The following is a 15,716-nucleotide window of genomic DNA, read 5'->3' on the forward strand; positions in this document are numbered from 1 at the left end:
GTCAGCGGTGACGAATGTGAGGCTCTGCTGACTTATATGTACCGCGGGGAGGTGTCCGTTAGCCATGACCAAATTCACCGCATCCTCAGGGTGGCCAACTCTCTCCAGGTAAGAAGAAGAGGCCTCAACTAAACTACTGCTAGTTCTTAACTTTTATACATTCCTCCTCCTCCTCCTTCAGTACTATTTGATGTTCAACGCCAATGCTTGGTCAGGTTAGGTTGAGTTAGGTTGGGTTAGGTTAGGTTAAACTACTGCACCTTCTTAATTTTTATACATTCCTCCTCCTCCTCCCCTCCTTCTTCTTTAGTACTATCTGATGTTCAACTCCATTGCTTGGTCAGGTTAGGTTAAACTACGGATACTTCTTAGCATTTATACATTCCTCCTCCTCCTCCTCTTCTTCCTCTTCATTATCTTCTTCTTCCTCAATAGTAGTATTTGATGTTCAACTCCAATGCTTGGTTAGGTTAGGTTAAACTATGCTAGTTCTTAACTATTATACATTCTTCGTCCTCCCCCTCCTTCATCATCTTCTTCTTCAGTATTATTTGATGTTCATCTCCAATGCTCGCATTACTTTGGGTATTCAATCTATTTTTTTTTATATGTACAGAATGTTAGGTACTTGGTGTATGTGTTCCCTTTAGGAGTACATAAGGTCTTAAAAAAACATCCGTCCTTTATTCATAAAAAATAATCGTATTCAGATACAACAATCTTACACTAATCTCCTTCAAAAGTAGTCCCCTTGGGCTACCACACACATTCCTCCCAATATTTCTACTACTGTCGGAGGCAGTGCTGAAATGCGTCTTTAGAGATGGTGTGCAGCTGGTCCGTCACATTCTGCATGATGTCTTCTCTGAACTGGAATCTGGTTCCAGTTCACCGACTTGTTTCTTTCCTTCTGCTGCCTTTAAAACTGTTTCCCATTCTTCAGGTTTAGACTACATTTGGACATTTGATTGTCCATTCACCTTGAACATCACACACAATATTAAAGTATAAATGCTGGAGCTTATGACAACATGATCAAGACACTTGTCTGAGACATGGCATGTGCAGTAAGAGTATAACCGATGCTAAATTCTACAGCAGATCAATCCCTACTACTTACTCAGTGGTTTGACCAGACATCAATGTAACCCACTCCCCTCAAGGTCTGTTGTGAGCTCGTTTAGCAACGGTGCCTGGCATTAGTAGTAGTTACTCATTCAAGAGTTAACCAGACCCAATTCTACATGGCCTATAACTGTCCCTATAAGATAATTTGTCCCTTCATACTTTTTATCCACCATCCACCTACTCATGTTGTGTCAGTTTGGAATTTCACCAAACATAGTATGCTAAGAAATCACCTATTTTAGTAGTTCACTAGTTATGCCAGTCATTTACCATTCAGGCTTTTGCATATGCAAGTTTATACACAACACAAGTGTTTTGAATTTTATTTCGTCAGTACCAGTAATTTATGAGAATTTTCATTGTTTTTTCATCTACTTCTTCAGGTACGAGGGTTGGCAGACATGGATCCCTCCTCATCCTCTAGACCATCATCTCCATCTGGGGAACGTGGAGGCCAGTGCCCTTCCTCATCCCCATCGCCAAGTACTGGCCCCCCCACCAAATGTGCCACTCCAATCAGCGAACCTCATTCACCAAATCCTCCTCCTTTGGTCAATCCATCACTTGGCCCACTAGGAAATGCTAACCACCCGGTACTCCCTCCCCACTCCCTGGGAGCCTCTGATCATCCACCGCCAAGACATCCGTCAGTTGCAGCAGCTGCAGCAGCAGCAGCAGCAGCAGCAGCAGTAGCTGTAAGGCCACCTGGCCCTCAGCATCCTCATATGCCTCCTGAGTATCACCCCTATCCAATGCTGCCCCATCGCCCACCATACGATCTCTCTTCAACTGCACCTTCTCTCCTGTCTGTCAATGAGGCTGATGTGAACAGATCAGATGATCCGGCAAAACATCCACCCAGTGCACTCTCAAGATCCTATCCACCACAGCTAGTGAGTCCTTTACAACATTATTCTAAAAGATCACTGCATACAAGCAGTGCAGTTTCATGTCATGGAGATGAGAATATATGAAACATAGCAGAGGGAAATTGTATTGTCTTAAATCCTTGTACAGTATATCATAACTCGATGTTCATAAGATGTTCCTGAATTTTCAGCGTGTCAAGCAAGACCTAGGAGGAAACAGCTGGGACGGACCTGTTGAAGTTGGTGGTGTGTCTCCTTTATCCCTTGGTGACCCACCCCGACACCCTTACCTCAATCCAAGCATCTTTAGCAGTTTTTTGCATGATCAGCACCCTGCTACCACTTCTCAATATGGGGTAGGTAACAGAGATTTTTTTTTTTTACTAAACTACATATAAATGTTAAGTAAAAGAATTAAACTGTTCTTTTCTACTCTTATTTTGAAACAATTTCTGATTTGATCGTTTTTTTCCTTAAAAAAAAATGTTACTCTGTCCAATAACATGGAACAGAATTAAAAGTTACTGCCTTTCAAAAGTATTTCTTAGCCTATAAGAGACTTTTGACAGCTTTGGGAATGCATAATTCTAACTTTAGTTAACTCCAGGGATTCGCAAAATTTCAGAGAATGTTTCCAATAAGTGATCCCTTACGTCGGCTGGACCGGCTGAGTAACCCTGGCAGTGAGACGCGTATCCACAAGTGTCAGTATTGTTCACGGAAATTCAAGAGGAAGGACCACCTAAAGACGCATATCCGGATCCATACAGGCGAAAGACCTTATAAATGTAAGATCTGTGGAAGAGGCTTCATCCAAAGTCAGCAGGTCAGTATTTTCCAATAATCACATTGTAATGAGCTGCAAGCATGAGGTGAAATATATATAATTTGAACATAATTTTTGAAAGAGGAATGGTGAATTATAATTTGTATTATGCTAAGAACTGTATGACATTTAGTAATTTTCTGGTGTCTACTCCAGGTGAAAATTCACATGAAAGTACATGTACGGGAAGATGCAACAGGTGTTGGCGGGTCATCTGCACTTGGTGTTGGTGCAGGTAGTGGTCTTCCCACTCTGTACCCGGATCTTGGGGGGCACTTCAGTGACCAGCAGGGGTCAGGTGCCCCCCATAATGACCCCCACACAGATTTAGACCAGTCTACAGACAACAATCCCCCTGATCCAGACTCAGACAATGAGTGCAGCTCAGAAATTGCAGATACGGATTTTGAGTTACGACTGCAACAGCAAGAGAGAGAAAGTGGCAACGGTGGCTCGGGGCGTACCCCACCAGCATCTAATCCTTCGTCTGGAGGGCTGCGTGAGCACAAGACCCCGTCCCCGCAGTCCCCTCCAGGGTCACTGTCGAGGGGCCATCCCACTCCTCCCGACGATCAGAGCTGCAGTGCCATGTCTTTGAAGGAATCATATCATATAGGTAGCAATATAAAAAAATGATGGCTAATGTGCTGTGATGATAGAGGCTTTAATTAAGTAACTGTTGGTTATAGTAATTGTTTTGTTGCCAATACGCATTTCCAAACCATCAGAAAATTTCTGGCTTAATTAATGATTTCTTTAAAAACCTATCGATGGCAGGAATGATATAATAGCAACGGCTCAACTGGATAGACAGCTTACCATTACAATCCCATGTTTAATACCAATAACTGCAATAATATCATAGTTGGAATGTTTGCCTAACAGACTTCATATATCCCTAGCCATTGTTACGTTGATGAACAAGTGAAAAGAACCAGTGTGTGATACGTCACGCACCATGGTCTGTGATGTTTGTAGGATCCTTTTTTCTACTTAAACTAGGTAACTCAAACCTGGACTTGTGCGTGCAATATATACTGGAAAAATGGGAACTATGGAGACCACAGTGGGTAAACTCAGCCCACTGCATTCATTTACTCCAATTTGTTTTATTTTCTTATAAATATATTTACTGTCCTCGTTTCCTTATTTTTGGCAGATGAATTACTCCCATCTCTAATAAGTCATAACTTATATATGTTGGACATGCTCATAGACTCTGCAAGTGCTTCTCACATTATCCGATACCGAGAAGACCAAACTCCAAATTCAGATAACAATCCACCCTTCAGGAATTCCAGATCTTTTGTAAGGCATTACATTGCTGTAACCAATTCTGTTAGTTACAATCAGATACACAGAATATGTTTCAAGTACTTGTGGTGTATTCAACTTGGACCAGAAAAACAACAGTGCGTCAATACTCAAGAACAAAAAGCATCCTGTGAATGCAGAAAAATTTGAATTCTTCAGATTTGCAAGTCTGTGTAAATAATAGATCTTGCAGTTTACATTCTGTGGAGTCTTCTGTGCTCCTGTCTGTTTATTTTCAACTATGTATTCCGCTCGTAACGGGTTATCTGACTAAAGGAGTTTGGCGGCTTACCAGTGAGATCTCATACCGTAGGGAGTAGACCAGACTCTGAACCCAGTGCCACCTTCTGATGGTTCTTATACGTGATGATGTAGAAAGAAACATTTTAATCCATTTATTTGCCAAGTTAGGAGGATAAAACTTCACCAAAGAAGTTGTATTTTAATGTTTGGACTTTTTAAGGTAAGGTAGGTTCATCAGTTGTTCTTCTTCATTCCCTTCTCTCTGCTACAAAATAAGTGAGGGGTGAGGCTTCTTTTTTTTCTCTACGTGAGTGACGCTTGAAGGAAGGGGCTTGTTGCTTGATTATTTTTTTTACATCTGGGTCCTTAGATAATGCATATGTAGTTTGTTCTTTTTATAAATATTGTGTATGTATATGGGATTTCATGTTTCAAAATGCTGTACCTAAACCATGGAAAATATTTACTGAAAATGATGTGAAATGCTCTCACATATCACTGTGTAAAGTCAATTTACATATCATGACCATATCAAAATTGACATGTTGAACATATCATGAAAAATATCATTTTGTACTATCAGAAGAAGTAGTTTCCATACAGATTTTGTAAATTGAATATTCTTAGAAGTCTGTAGATGAGAACTTTGAGTTATGCTGTGTTGTTTGGAGGATACTATTATCATTGCATTCAAGAGAAACATGCAAGAAAATTTCATCAGTGGATTTTAGTACTTTTGGTGTTACAGAAAATCTACAGGTAAGCCACATAAGACTCTTGATACAAATAACAGTGTAGTACTACAGTTATCTTTTTCAAATTTCACTGTCTTGTAAACAAGGAAACGTTTTGTAGTTTCTATTGCCGAAACTGAGGTAACAGTACTCTAATGTAGTTTCATTTCTAATTTCTAGTGTTGGTAATTCTTATGGATAGGAAGGATAATATTTTGTATCTTCTGTAACTAAAATGGAGGTCGTTGCTGGGTACAGTAATATGTGCCCTACTGTTTATAACTGTAATTTATGTCATAATTCTTGAGTGCCTCTAACTGTAGATTTAAAAGTACTTATGAAAGACAATGTTTTTTCTATCATCAATGAAACCTGACAATGTTCCATAAAAGTACCTTAAATTGTGCTGTGTTATCTCTGCTAATAGTTTTTCAGTTTTTTGTTCTTCACAAAGTGATGACCATTTCCTTGTAGATAAGTACTGAGTTGTAGCTCCTCAGCATTAAGTTTTCCTTTTCCATATCTGGAAAATGTACGATGTCTGGAGCACCAGTCAGTACTTATGTACAGCTGATCCGTGATACACTGGAAATGGAGGATACGATGACTGGATTCAGAATGTATTGAGCCTCACCCCTTGAGATGTGGCTGCCAGCCATTACAATACACTGGACAATTGTCATTTGTCAATCGGTCGCATTCCTGCCTTAGGCTGTGGAAAATGTAATAATATTATTGTGGTACTTATAACTTTCAAGTCACTGAAAAATCTGAAGACTGCTATATTGTAGGATGTCCAGTAACTGAAAAATGGTTGGCAGGCAAACTCTTGTTAATGTTGATATTGGTCCGGGCTGTGATTTAGTGTACGCAAGCGCAGGATATGGTTAGTTAGGTAAAACGACGTGACAAAGTTTGTCTGGTGGGCAGAGCGCTCGGAGGAGACAGAACTGCTTCACTCACCATGTATACGATTGATATCCCCCTGACAGGGCTCGCATGGCTTCCATCACTGAAGTTTAGTACTAATGGGAGTAGAGTTTTAACAGCTCATCCACTTCAGTCAGTACATCATGGAATTTCTTAATTGTATTTTTATAGATTTACTTTTCAAATCATACACAAGTTTCCTTTCAACTTTGCCCCTTTTATACTAAATTCAAGTGGAAGTCCTGCGCAAAACAAAAGCTGACAGCACAAGCATTATAAGGTTTCACCCATCTAACATATGTGATTTTACATAATGTTAATATTTGCATTGCTTAAAGTGTGGAGCACATGTTTGTGTTGAAATGCTACCCTTACGCAGGTCCAATGCTCTATACCTTGAGAGGGCCACCTGCCTGTGATGCGGGTGCAATGGCTGACTTGGCTCTGCCCTGGGGATCTCAATACCCGCCTTCTGGCTACAGGGTCAGGGGTAGATTTACCTGTATAAAATATCAAGACATTGTTAGCTTATATGCTGTTAATGTTGACCTTGGTGTAAGACTTATGTTATTTGTACCATTATTATCTGTGTAAATGATTGTTATGACAAGTAGGTGGCTGTACTAAGATGTGATATGCCATTGGCATAAGGGCAACTTTGCTCACAACTGTAGCTTCCAGCTGCACAATAAGTATGACTTAGATTGCAAGATTAGATATTGCACAAATCAGTGTTAAGACTGAAGTTTGTTAGCCAAAGGTTAGGCATGCATGCCTATATTTAAGCAAGCTTTAAACTCTTTGTTACAAGCTTTTAATCATCAAAGTTAGTAAAGATAAAATGAGACTTTTGATATAAATTATCTCTTTGGGTGCTCACCCTATTCATATCATACAACTTTGACACTTAAATGTTGTGGTAGATGTGTTGTCATTACATTTGGACACTGCTTTTACAGTGTCAAATTTTATTAATACAACTTTGCTCACAATTATAAATTATTCTGTATTGATGTCTCATGGTTCCTGACCAGAATGCAATTTTGTACTGGAATTGAACAACGAAGGATGAGCTTATCGTGTAGCTGGCAGCTGTGCTCTTAGCTGTGGCGCTGAGACAGCTACAATGTGTTCAGTTCTGCTTTCAACGAGTTGGTATCCTAACCAGGCAGCACTGCCGGTTACTTCACAACTGCCCACACAAGACGTCGCCCTGGCTAATGCAGTGCTCACTCTCTATATCTTGTGCTCACTCACTATTGTATAACCTGATTACCAGTAAACCCACTCCTCGGTGATAAACCGACCGACTTCTCGCGCGAGTCGGATCCTTCTTTGAAGTTGAGGTCTAACTCACCGTAGAAATAGCGGCTTATCAATTTGAATTGTGGAATGTTACGATAACTTCGTCACGTTACTGTTGTCTCTTTATTGATCTATTTTAAATGGCATAGAACAGGTTTTCCAAAATCAAATTAATTGCATATATAGATACCATTGCACGAACACATTCTCTCTACACCATTGAGCTTCCCGATAGGTTTTAAGGTATTCAAATACATTAATTCACTGGAGGGCTTTTATTTTTGTTTTCCAGGTAGTTATTACGACTAGCAAATGAATTATAGTACCTATTGATTCTCAGACATAATTAAATGAATGGAAATGCTTATTATTTAGAATATTTTGTGGGAACATATACCTTACTGTAGTTTACATTTAAGCATGTCATTTTTAAAACAGCTTCAAAGCCTGATGCATCTTCTTCCTCCAGGGCAGTCCTGCGTGGGCAGTTTGGGCTCATTTTCATAGTGTTTCCGCAACATATCAGATATGATCCCTCCTTTTAAACTGCCATCATTTGTAGTTGTTACTCTATGATCCTTTTCTTTATAGATGATAGAAAAGCAGGCGGACACGGGCAACTCCTCTGTCACCACGTTGCCAGGTGGATGGAGAGCTGATGGGTTGGGATAGCTTTGTGAGAGGGATGGATGGCATTCTGCTCAAAGATGCACATCCCAGGAAGGACAAAAATTCATGATCAGATTACACGATGGATATCCACACATTTAGTCAATGAAATCTTGCAAAAATTCTATCAGATAATCCAGATAGCCTCTCAGGCACCCCTCCCCCCATTTCAAAAATGAAAATTCGAAATGCTGTATATCAAATCACCAAAAGATCTTACTTACATTAGATCTTTTGCACTTCTAAACCAGGATGCTATGGGTCACCTGAAAAATCGCTTTAATGTAAGGAATCCAAAAAAATTGTAAATATGGTATGTGATCTTAAATTTTGTACTTATGGATAACTGTCAGGCTTTAAAACACTGATTTTCAAATGAGATCAAGGCATCTGAGAGCATCGGTAAAGTACGTACGTTACACCTCAAAGAAACCTAGTGGCATAATGATGGTACACCACAATGATTCAGTATACATGTCTTTGTAGTTGTTATCTAGAATAATGGGAAAAGACGACTCCTCTTTTGGTGTGGTTCCAGACTGTTGTATTGTATCCTTTTTTATGATGTAGTTAGTTTTAAATTTTATATATATCTCAGTCTCACTGCAGACCTTCATTTGTATGATCTTTAGTAACCTGGTTTTCATTTCAACTCCCAATGACAGTTGTGTCTGTCTGTCTGTCTGTAGCATCATTTTTGACACTGGGATTAACTGGTGACGTGGATTAGGCCTGTGTTTATTTCTGAACAGTTTCACTTGTTAGTATTTGTTCTAGTCATTGTCAAATTGGAGTACTATATATGGATATCATTCCAAAAATTTGTAATTGGAGATATTTTGTATTATATATGTGGTGTATCCATGTATTTAATGAAACTTCCTTTGGATTTGTGGCAAGGGGTCCCCTGTTATTGATCACGTGGTGTAGGAATGAGCTCTGTATGACTAAGGAGTACTGCTGCAAATGACACCAGCCTACTAGGATGGTCTCGTGTTGTTTACCATTGCTGTCCTGCAATGAGATGTGTGGTCATGTGATATTTGATGGTAAATGGACTATATTTATCAATTGCTGTGATTGGAATCATTACAAATATTTTACCATTAGGGAATTTGCCATCTAGTTTGGCAAGGACCATGGACATATTGATAGCATCTAGTGTTTTGTAGTCAGAATATGTACATAAGTTTTAAAAAATTGTTGATATTGTTTACAAATCAGTATTTTTTTTAATTTTTATTTTGTTAAGATTTAAACCCAGCAATTGAAGACAATGTATATTTGTAACAATAAGAGAGTATGACTCAAGATTTTTGTTGATGTTTTAGCTCAACACGTTTAATTTTCTGAAATACCTTATAAAGGTTTTAGTTATGCTGAAAAGAAATACTATACTATGTTCATAGTTGCTTAGCATCATAAATGATTCGCTGTCAGCTGAAAGATGATTTATATTTTGTTAATCCATAATCAGATCACACACAATTTTGTTTCTCCCCTGACTTATTGTGTAATATTTATTAAACAAGCTTCTAGTATTGACCAAATTAGGTTGACCACAGAAGAGTACACAGGGGTATCAGACTGTAAAGACCAGTTGCATTTATAGTCAGTCTTTTTGGAACTGATCATAAATATTTGCAGCCTTGATCACTGAAGCTAATCACGACTGGCAGAAAGAAGTTCACACTGCTCACCAATCTCCCGAGGTTACAGTTCAAATGTGTCAGCCAATCAGAAGAAAGGTGACAGCTTTAATGATGCCTGCTGCAGACTGACCATCAACTCCAAAAAAACCGATTATAGCATCAAGAAAGACTTGATCAGTATGTTCTCATAGAAGAGTTATCCTCTAGAATGAAAACCTCCAGCTGTACCACATTCAGGGATGCGGGTACAAAGGCGATTTAAGATGTTATCCCAGTACACATATCCTGATTTGTACAAATATAAACGAACGAAGTAAACCCAAACCTGAAGTAAGATATAAGCAAAAACTGTATATGTTATTTGTAGATAGACAGGTTTTGTTTTCTTTCTGTTTTTGGTGGTGTACATATATCAGAATTAGGCCTTTTGAAAGCTTACACATGTTATCTGGCTTCTTGAAGAAAGATTATATTGATTATGCTGGGTGATTTTTGTAAGACATGTTGTCATTGCTGTAATTTGCTTTCCAAATGACCAGAAGATTTGTATAAACCAACTGTTCCACATGATACAGTATAATTATGCTATACAGATTTGCAGCATTAACTTTAATAAAAGAATACATATATCATATAGTATATTGAGAATTACGTACAACACCATTTGACAACTGGAACTGGATTGCCTAAATACAATGAAATTCTATAACTTGGATACTAAAAAACCCCTGAGGTGATAAACAAAAGTGTTTCCATGTAATTTTGCTTCTGCTGTATTCTTTGTAGAGGGGATGAAATACTGTTGTGGTTGAAACAAATGAAAGCGTGAGGTGTTGGCATACAAGGCAGAACACAGGGGACCCCAGAAGTGCTTGAACTGCCTGTGATAGGATGTAAAAAGTGAAGGGCATCTCTTCTGTAGAAGTGAGTCAGTAATGGGTACGAAGACGGCGGTCTCTAAAACGCGCAGTCCATTACTGACGCCACCTGCAGACGAAATCAAAACTTATAAGTTGACAGGGATGTTCCCAGAGTGTGTTCATGGAAGGCTGGATACCATACAGCCTGAGGCATATGGAGAATTAATTTTATTAACTTGTGATGTGTTTTTATGAAGATCTAGTTTTTAGTTAGTTGAGTGATTAAAAGTATGGACCTTTTGAATGTCCCTTTCTCACCAAAGGCCCTTCATTATTAGTTGAGTGATTAAAAGTATGGACCTTTTGAATGTCCCTTTCTCACCAAAGGCCCTTCATTATTCCTGCAGTGTTTGTACCTGGAAAGTATCAAGTATTGTGCGTGTGTGTTCCTTTTTGTTACCTGTTTGGAGGCCAGTGAGACTGGCTTTGGTACCTGCATGATTTAAAAAAAAAACGAGTGTTGGGGTGGATGTGCCCTTCACAATAGATTGTCAAACATTCTCCGTTGAAGCTGCATTGTGACAGGCAATGATGGTGACCACGATACAGAAATAATAGGCACATATCATAATGTATACAGTAGATCTTCTCAAATTATTAATCATAGCCTTTAATTACTGGGACCCTAATGGGTGGCGAGGATCTAGTTGGTAATATCAGGTAACTTGACCCCAACCCACTATCTGTCTGTGTGAGGTTATACTGACAACTTTGGTAGACATGCCACCCTCATCTGAGTGGTGCCTTTTTCAGATATATAATCTATTTATACATATATATTACTATTTAATTAGTACACTTAATTGTATGATATTAAAGCACATGTGATTCTATATGATTAGGGTTTGATTTGCTTCAAAAGCAATTGTGATAATCTGTTACGAAGGAAAACTTGTGATATCTAAATTATACAATTAGATGTGAAATAAGTCTTGTCATTCATAAAATTAAGTCACATCATCAGAGCCGAGGGTCATGTCTACGGAAGTTCTACTAATTTTACGGTCCCGCTCAATGAGAACCTCGTGCGTCCTGACAAGGTCTCGCTCGTGCCCTAAACTGTATCTTGTGCCAAAGAGACCTGGGGCCTATGGCTCAGCAGCTGCCATTAGCTGTCATTGATGCACTTGGCCGGAGGGCACCTCGTTACCCTCACTCCCAAAGTATACTTAACTATGGAGAAATAGAACCGTCCTTTTGGCAATAACTACTACCCCACTGAAGGATGTGCTCCCAAGGTGGCTAGCCGGGCAGGGGAGGAGGGAGGGGTGTGGTGATGCCCTCAACCAGAGTGAGGGGTTTGGCTTCTACCCCCTTGTAGTAACAGAAAACACACTAGTTTCTGGGCCCTTTTTCAGTGAATATTAACCATAAGGCAAACTTCTTCAATGTAGTACATATCTTTCAAAATGTTAACTTAAGATCTTCATCACATGCATCCGTTGCATATCATATTGCTCATTCAGATGTCCAGCAACTTGTTGTGCCCCTGTACCCCTCACTCGGTCGCTGGAGGAGGTGAAGCGCCAGGCCCAGGCGAGACCACTGTCACTCAACATTTCCTCTCTTGTAAGTCTCAATTTTTAGTACGAGATCAGTGCAATAATTACGACTAGACTACAGTTTTTTTATTTACTGTATCCATGGAGTACTGGGCCTGGAGTGGATGTAACCAGTTACATGTTATAGGCCTCTGCTTGCAACAGTTTACCCATACAGTACTGTAGTTGTTTGATTTCACTTTTATATTTGTAGTGTACCCGCTAGGCAGCACATTTCTTGTACAGAGCTCAGTGCATCCACTTTCCAGGCCCTTCGGCCATACAGTTCAATACCGCTTCCGTTGACTTCCACAGTACAGTAGCTGGGTGACCCGACATACCCCCTGCCCCACCCGCTGCTGACCTTGGCGGTGAGCATCTCTTAATCTGCTACCTGCTGCCAGGTGGAGAACGCACCCACAGAATTTCATCTGTGGCTGCAGGAACTACTTTGCGGCAGGAAGTCTCACTGAAGTGCCAGTTCCATATGCGAGTGTGGTGCAGCAGGCGGAGGTGGCAGGCGGCATCTGGCCCCCTGGCTGGGTCGGGCTGCTACCCACCCACACGCCCATTCACACCCGCAGTTGCTGTTAATGTTCTGGTTCCCAAGGCTTGGTTCACATCCTTACTCTGTTGGTTAGGTTCAGCCTATCATATCACGTTTGTAGTCCATTTATCTCAATAAACAACGAAAAGGAAATGCCCTTGTTTGTTTTAACCCTTGACTAAGCACTCCCATGTTGAAAACGGTGAATCCTTTATGGCATAGCCTAGCAGCTAGGCTATGCCATAAAGCATACAGTAATGAGTGCTGTACGCTTACAGAAATGAGGTCAGTTAAAAACAAATTGTTATTGTGAAATATACATTAAATGGTACTTTGACTTTTCGAATGCTCCTGTGCAAATTATCGAGAAATTTATAAACTAAGAATAAAGATATATGGGCACCATGAAAAAAACACGCAGATGTGCCTAGTCTCTCTCTCTCTCTCTCTCTCTCCTAAAATATTACACTTCATTTCGCCAAAGCGGAACCAAAGGAATTTACTTCTGGTGACTAGAAATTCATTTCTTGATATAATGCAGTTCGGATCCCACAAAAAGCTGTAGATCCCACTGCCAGGTAACCAATTGGTTCCTAGCCACGTACATAAAAATCTGATCCTTCGGGCCAGCCCTAGGAGACCTGTTAATCTGCTCAGTAGCCTGGTTAATAAACTAAGATAGACTTAACCTTAGTACCTAAAACTCTTATCACATGAAAAACGAAATTATCCCCTAATCATACAGGGAAATTATTATTATTTACACCGTAACCCCATCACAAAATATAGCAGTGATAGTCACTGATAAAAATAAACCTATCCCCGTGTTAAGTTTTTGGAATGACTTAAGAAAACGGTCACCGTAAGTCTTGGAGTGAAAATTAAGATACAGTAACTACTTGGAGCCACCAAACAATCGATCAATTAGAAAAACACCTGCTTTCATTAAAAATCAATCATCAGTATCTAAATGACTATTATTATTGGAGAAATAAATCCTAAATTATGTATACGTAGACATATATTTAAAGCTTTCGGGAGACTTGGGAATCAACCAGTTTCCCGAGGGCTCCCTGTACAGATTTATCTTTAATTAAATCTATGTAGACATAACTGTGGATTTGTGACTCCATTTCAAGCCTCGTGCTATTATTATTATTATTATTATTATTATTATTATTATTATTATTATTATTATTATTATTATTTGGGAAAAACTCTCTATCATGAGAGTTCATAAAATGTTCTAAAGGCTCCACAATAATATAATTGTTAAAAGTTCGGGGACAACTTCATAAAAACTCCACAAAAGCTAAAAAAAAATAATAATAAAAAAAATAAAAAAAGAGAGAGAGAAGGGTTCGAAAGTTTTTGCAAAGTTTTTATAAAGTTTTACACGAAGTTTTAACAATAATATTACTGGGGACCATTTGGATTATTATTATTATTATTATTATTATTATTATTATTATTAAGCCTAATGGCCTTAATAGGAAAAACAGCCTAGCAATAGAGTAAAAGAAAGAGACGAGAAGTAAAGCCATAAACTATAACAGAAATGACAAAATACAGCAGTACCATAAATGCATCCTACAAAACGATTAGTGACGAAATCGAGAAACAATTCGCGGTGATAATTATACACGAATTACATTATTAGATAGATAAAGGAAACTGTATGATTTTTATTACTCTTTCGTTTCGAAAATGTCACGCGCAAGATTTAGAATCATTTGGGTATTTGATACGCTTTAATAAGTGCTGGTATACCCAAGGTCTAGACCCATCTCCGTGGGTTTACCGTTCGAGTCCCGCTGTTTCCTAGTACGAACAGAGACCTTAGCCTCATTATCATGACCTTGGTTTACGCAAGACTTCCAGGGAGAACAACGGGAAGCTGTAAATACATCGACCAAAAATACTGCCGGTAAATGAACACGTCTAGAAATATTAGAGAGAGAGAGAGAGAGAGAGAGAGAGAGAGAGAGAGAGAGAGAGAGAGAGAGAGAGAGAGAGATTGGTTGGTTGGTTGGTTGGTTTTATAAAGTTAAGGTGTAACACCAAGCACTGGGGCAGCAAAGGCCATTCAGCGCTTACTGTATAACTTTATGAATTTATAAGAGGAGAGAACTCAAAGTTACAATCAAATCCAAGACCCCCACATCAGGGGCTGACGAACACTATGACTGACGAAATGTGTGGAAACATTTTTGAATGGTTCTAAGTCGAAAGATGGCTAAAAGCAATATAATGCAAAGGCGTAATCAATGCATGAGACTGCACCTTAACGAACGTCGTGGGTAGAGCATTCTTGCTAATCTCAAACACCGGTAAAATAATGCTGGAACAATCTTAGCGATAAAGCGTACGTACGCTAGGCCTACCCAAAGTCTAAGGTGTATGTAGACCCTGGATCTACCATTATTGTAATAAAAGCCACGATGATGTCTATCACTGTCCTGTTTGATTCTCTTTTCTGTCATACCTTCAGCCCCTCATAGCTTGCTCTATGAAATTTAGACGAGACCGAGATGGAGGTAAAGTAAAAAGCTAACCGTGGAAACAGCTAAGTGGGCAACAGGAACGTTGCAAAGCACAGTGTAGTATACTCCCCTACATTACAACACGTGAGGTGCACTGGTGGCAATATCCCCCTACATAGGCTATTTTCCTTACTGGGAAACGTAGGCGTGTAGCATTCTGCTTATCTCCAAAAAGAGATGCATCTTGGATAATAATAATAATAATAATAACAATAATAATAATAAATAATAATAATAATATATAATAATAATAATAATCTGGCAAACTTCAAAATTTAAATTTCAGTTCGCCACCTTTAGATTCAGACAAGAATCAGTATAATTTTCATCCGATTTATATATACATTTCTGCATAAACATTGGTCTACAAAATACAATAATATGTATGTATGCATTTTCTGATCTCTGTTCATTCAGATTAAACCGGAACATATCGTAATGCAACAATAATGAAGAAGTGCTAATGATAAACTCATGATGGCTTCTAGTGAACTG

The 15,716-nt window shown here is 39.0% G+C and overlaps 1 protein-coding gene across 3 annotated transcripts in view; it reads left to right on the forward strand.

Moving 5' to 3' along the window:
• The window catches only part of LOC135197022 (E3 SUMO-protein ligase EGR2-like), a 117,696-nt gene extending 104,865 nt beyond the window's left edge, over window positions 1-12,831 (forward strand). For 2 of the 3 annotated variants that reach the window (XM_064223926.1, XM_064223928.1), the window contains 5 exons: window positions 1-108; window positions 1,512-2,021; window positions 2,189-2,353; window positions 2,605-2,823; window positions 2,980-12,831. The exon at window positions 1-108 is cut by the window's left edge and continues 54 nt beyond it. In XM_064223926.1, the coding sequence (XP_064079996.1) occupies window positions 1-108; window positions 1,512-2,021; window positions 2,189-2,353; window positions 2,605-2,823; window positions 2,980-3,459 (1,482 nt within the window). In that variant the 3' untranslated portion in view covers window positions 3,460-12,831. The remainder of the gene's footprint in view (window positions 109-1,511; window positions 2,022-2,188; window positions 2,354-2,604; window positions 2,824-2,979) is intronic. The other variant, XM_064223927.1, reaches the window with a different exon arrangement.
• Window positions 12,832-15,716: the final 2,885 nt, after the last annotated feature.

This window comes from Macrobrachium nipponense, chromosome 18, assembly GCF_015104395.2.
Source record: "Macrobrachium nipponense isolate FS-2020 chromosome 18, ASM1510439v2, whole genome shotgun sequence".
NCBI classification, from domain to species: domain Eukaryota; kingdom Metazoa; phylum Arthropoda; class Malacostraca; order Decapoda; family Palaemonidae; genus Macrobrachium; species Macrobrachium nipponense.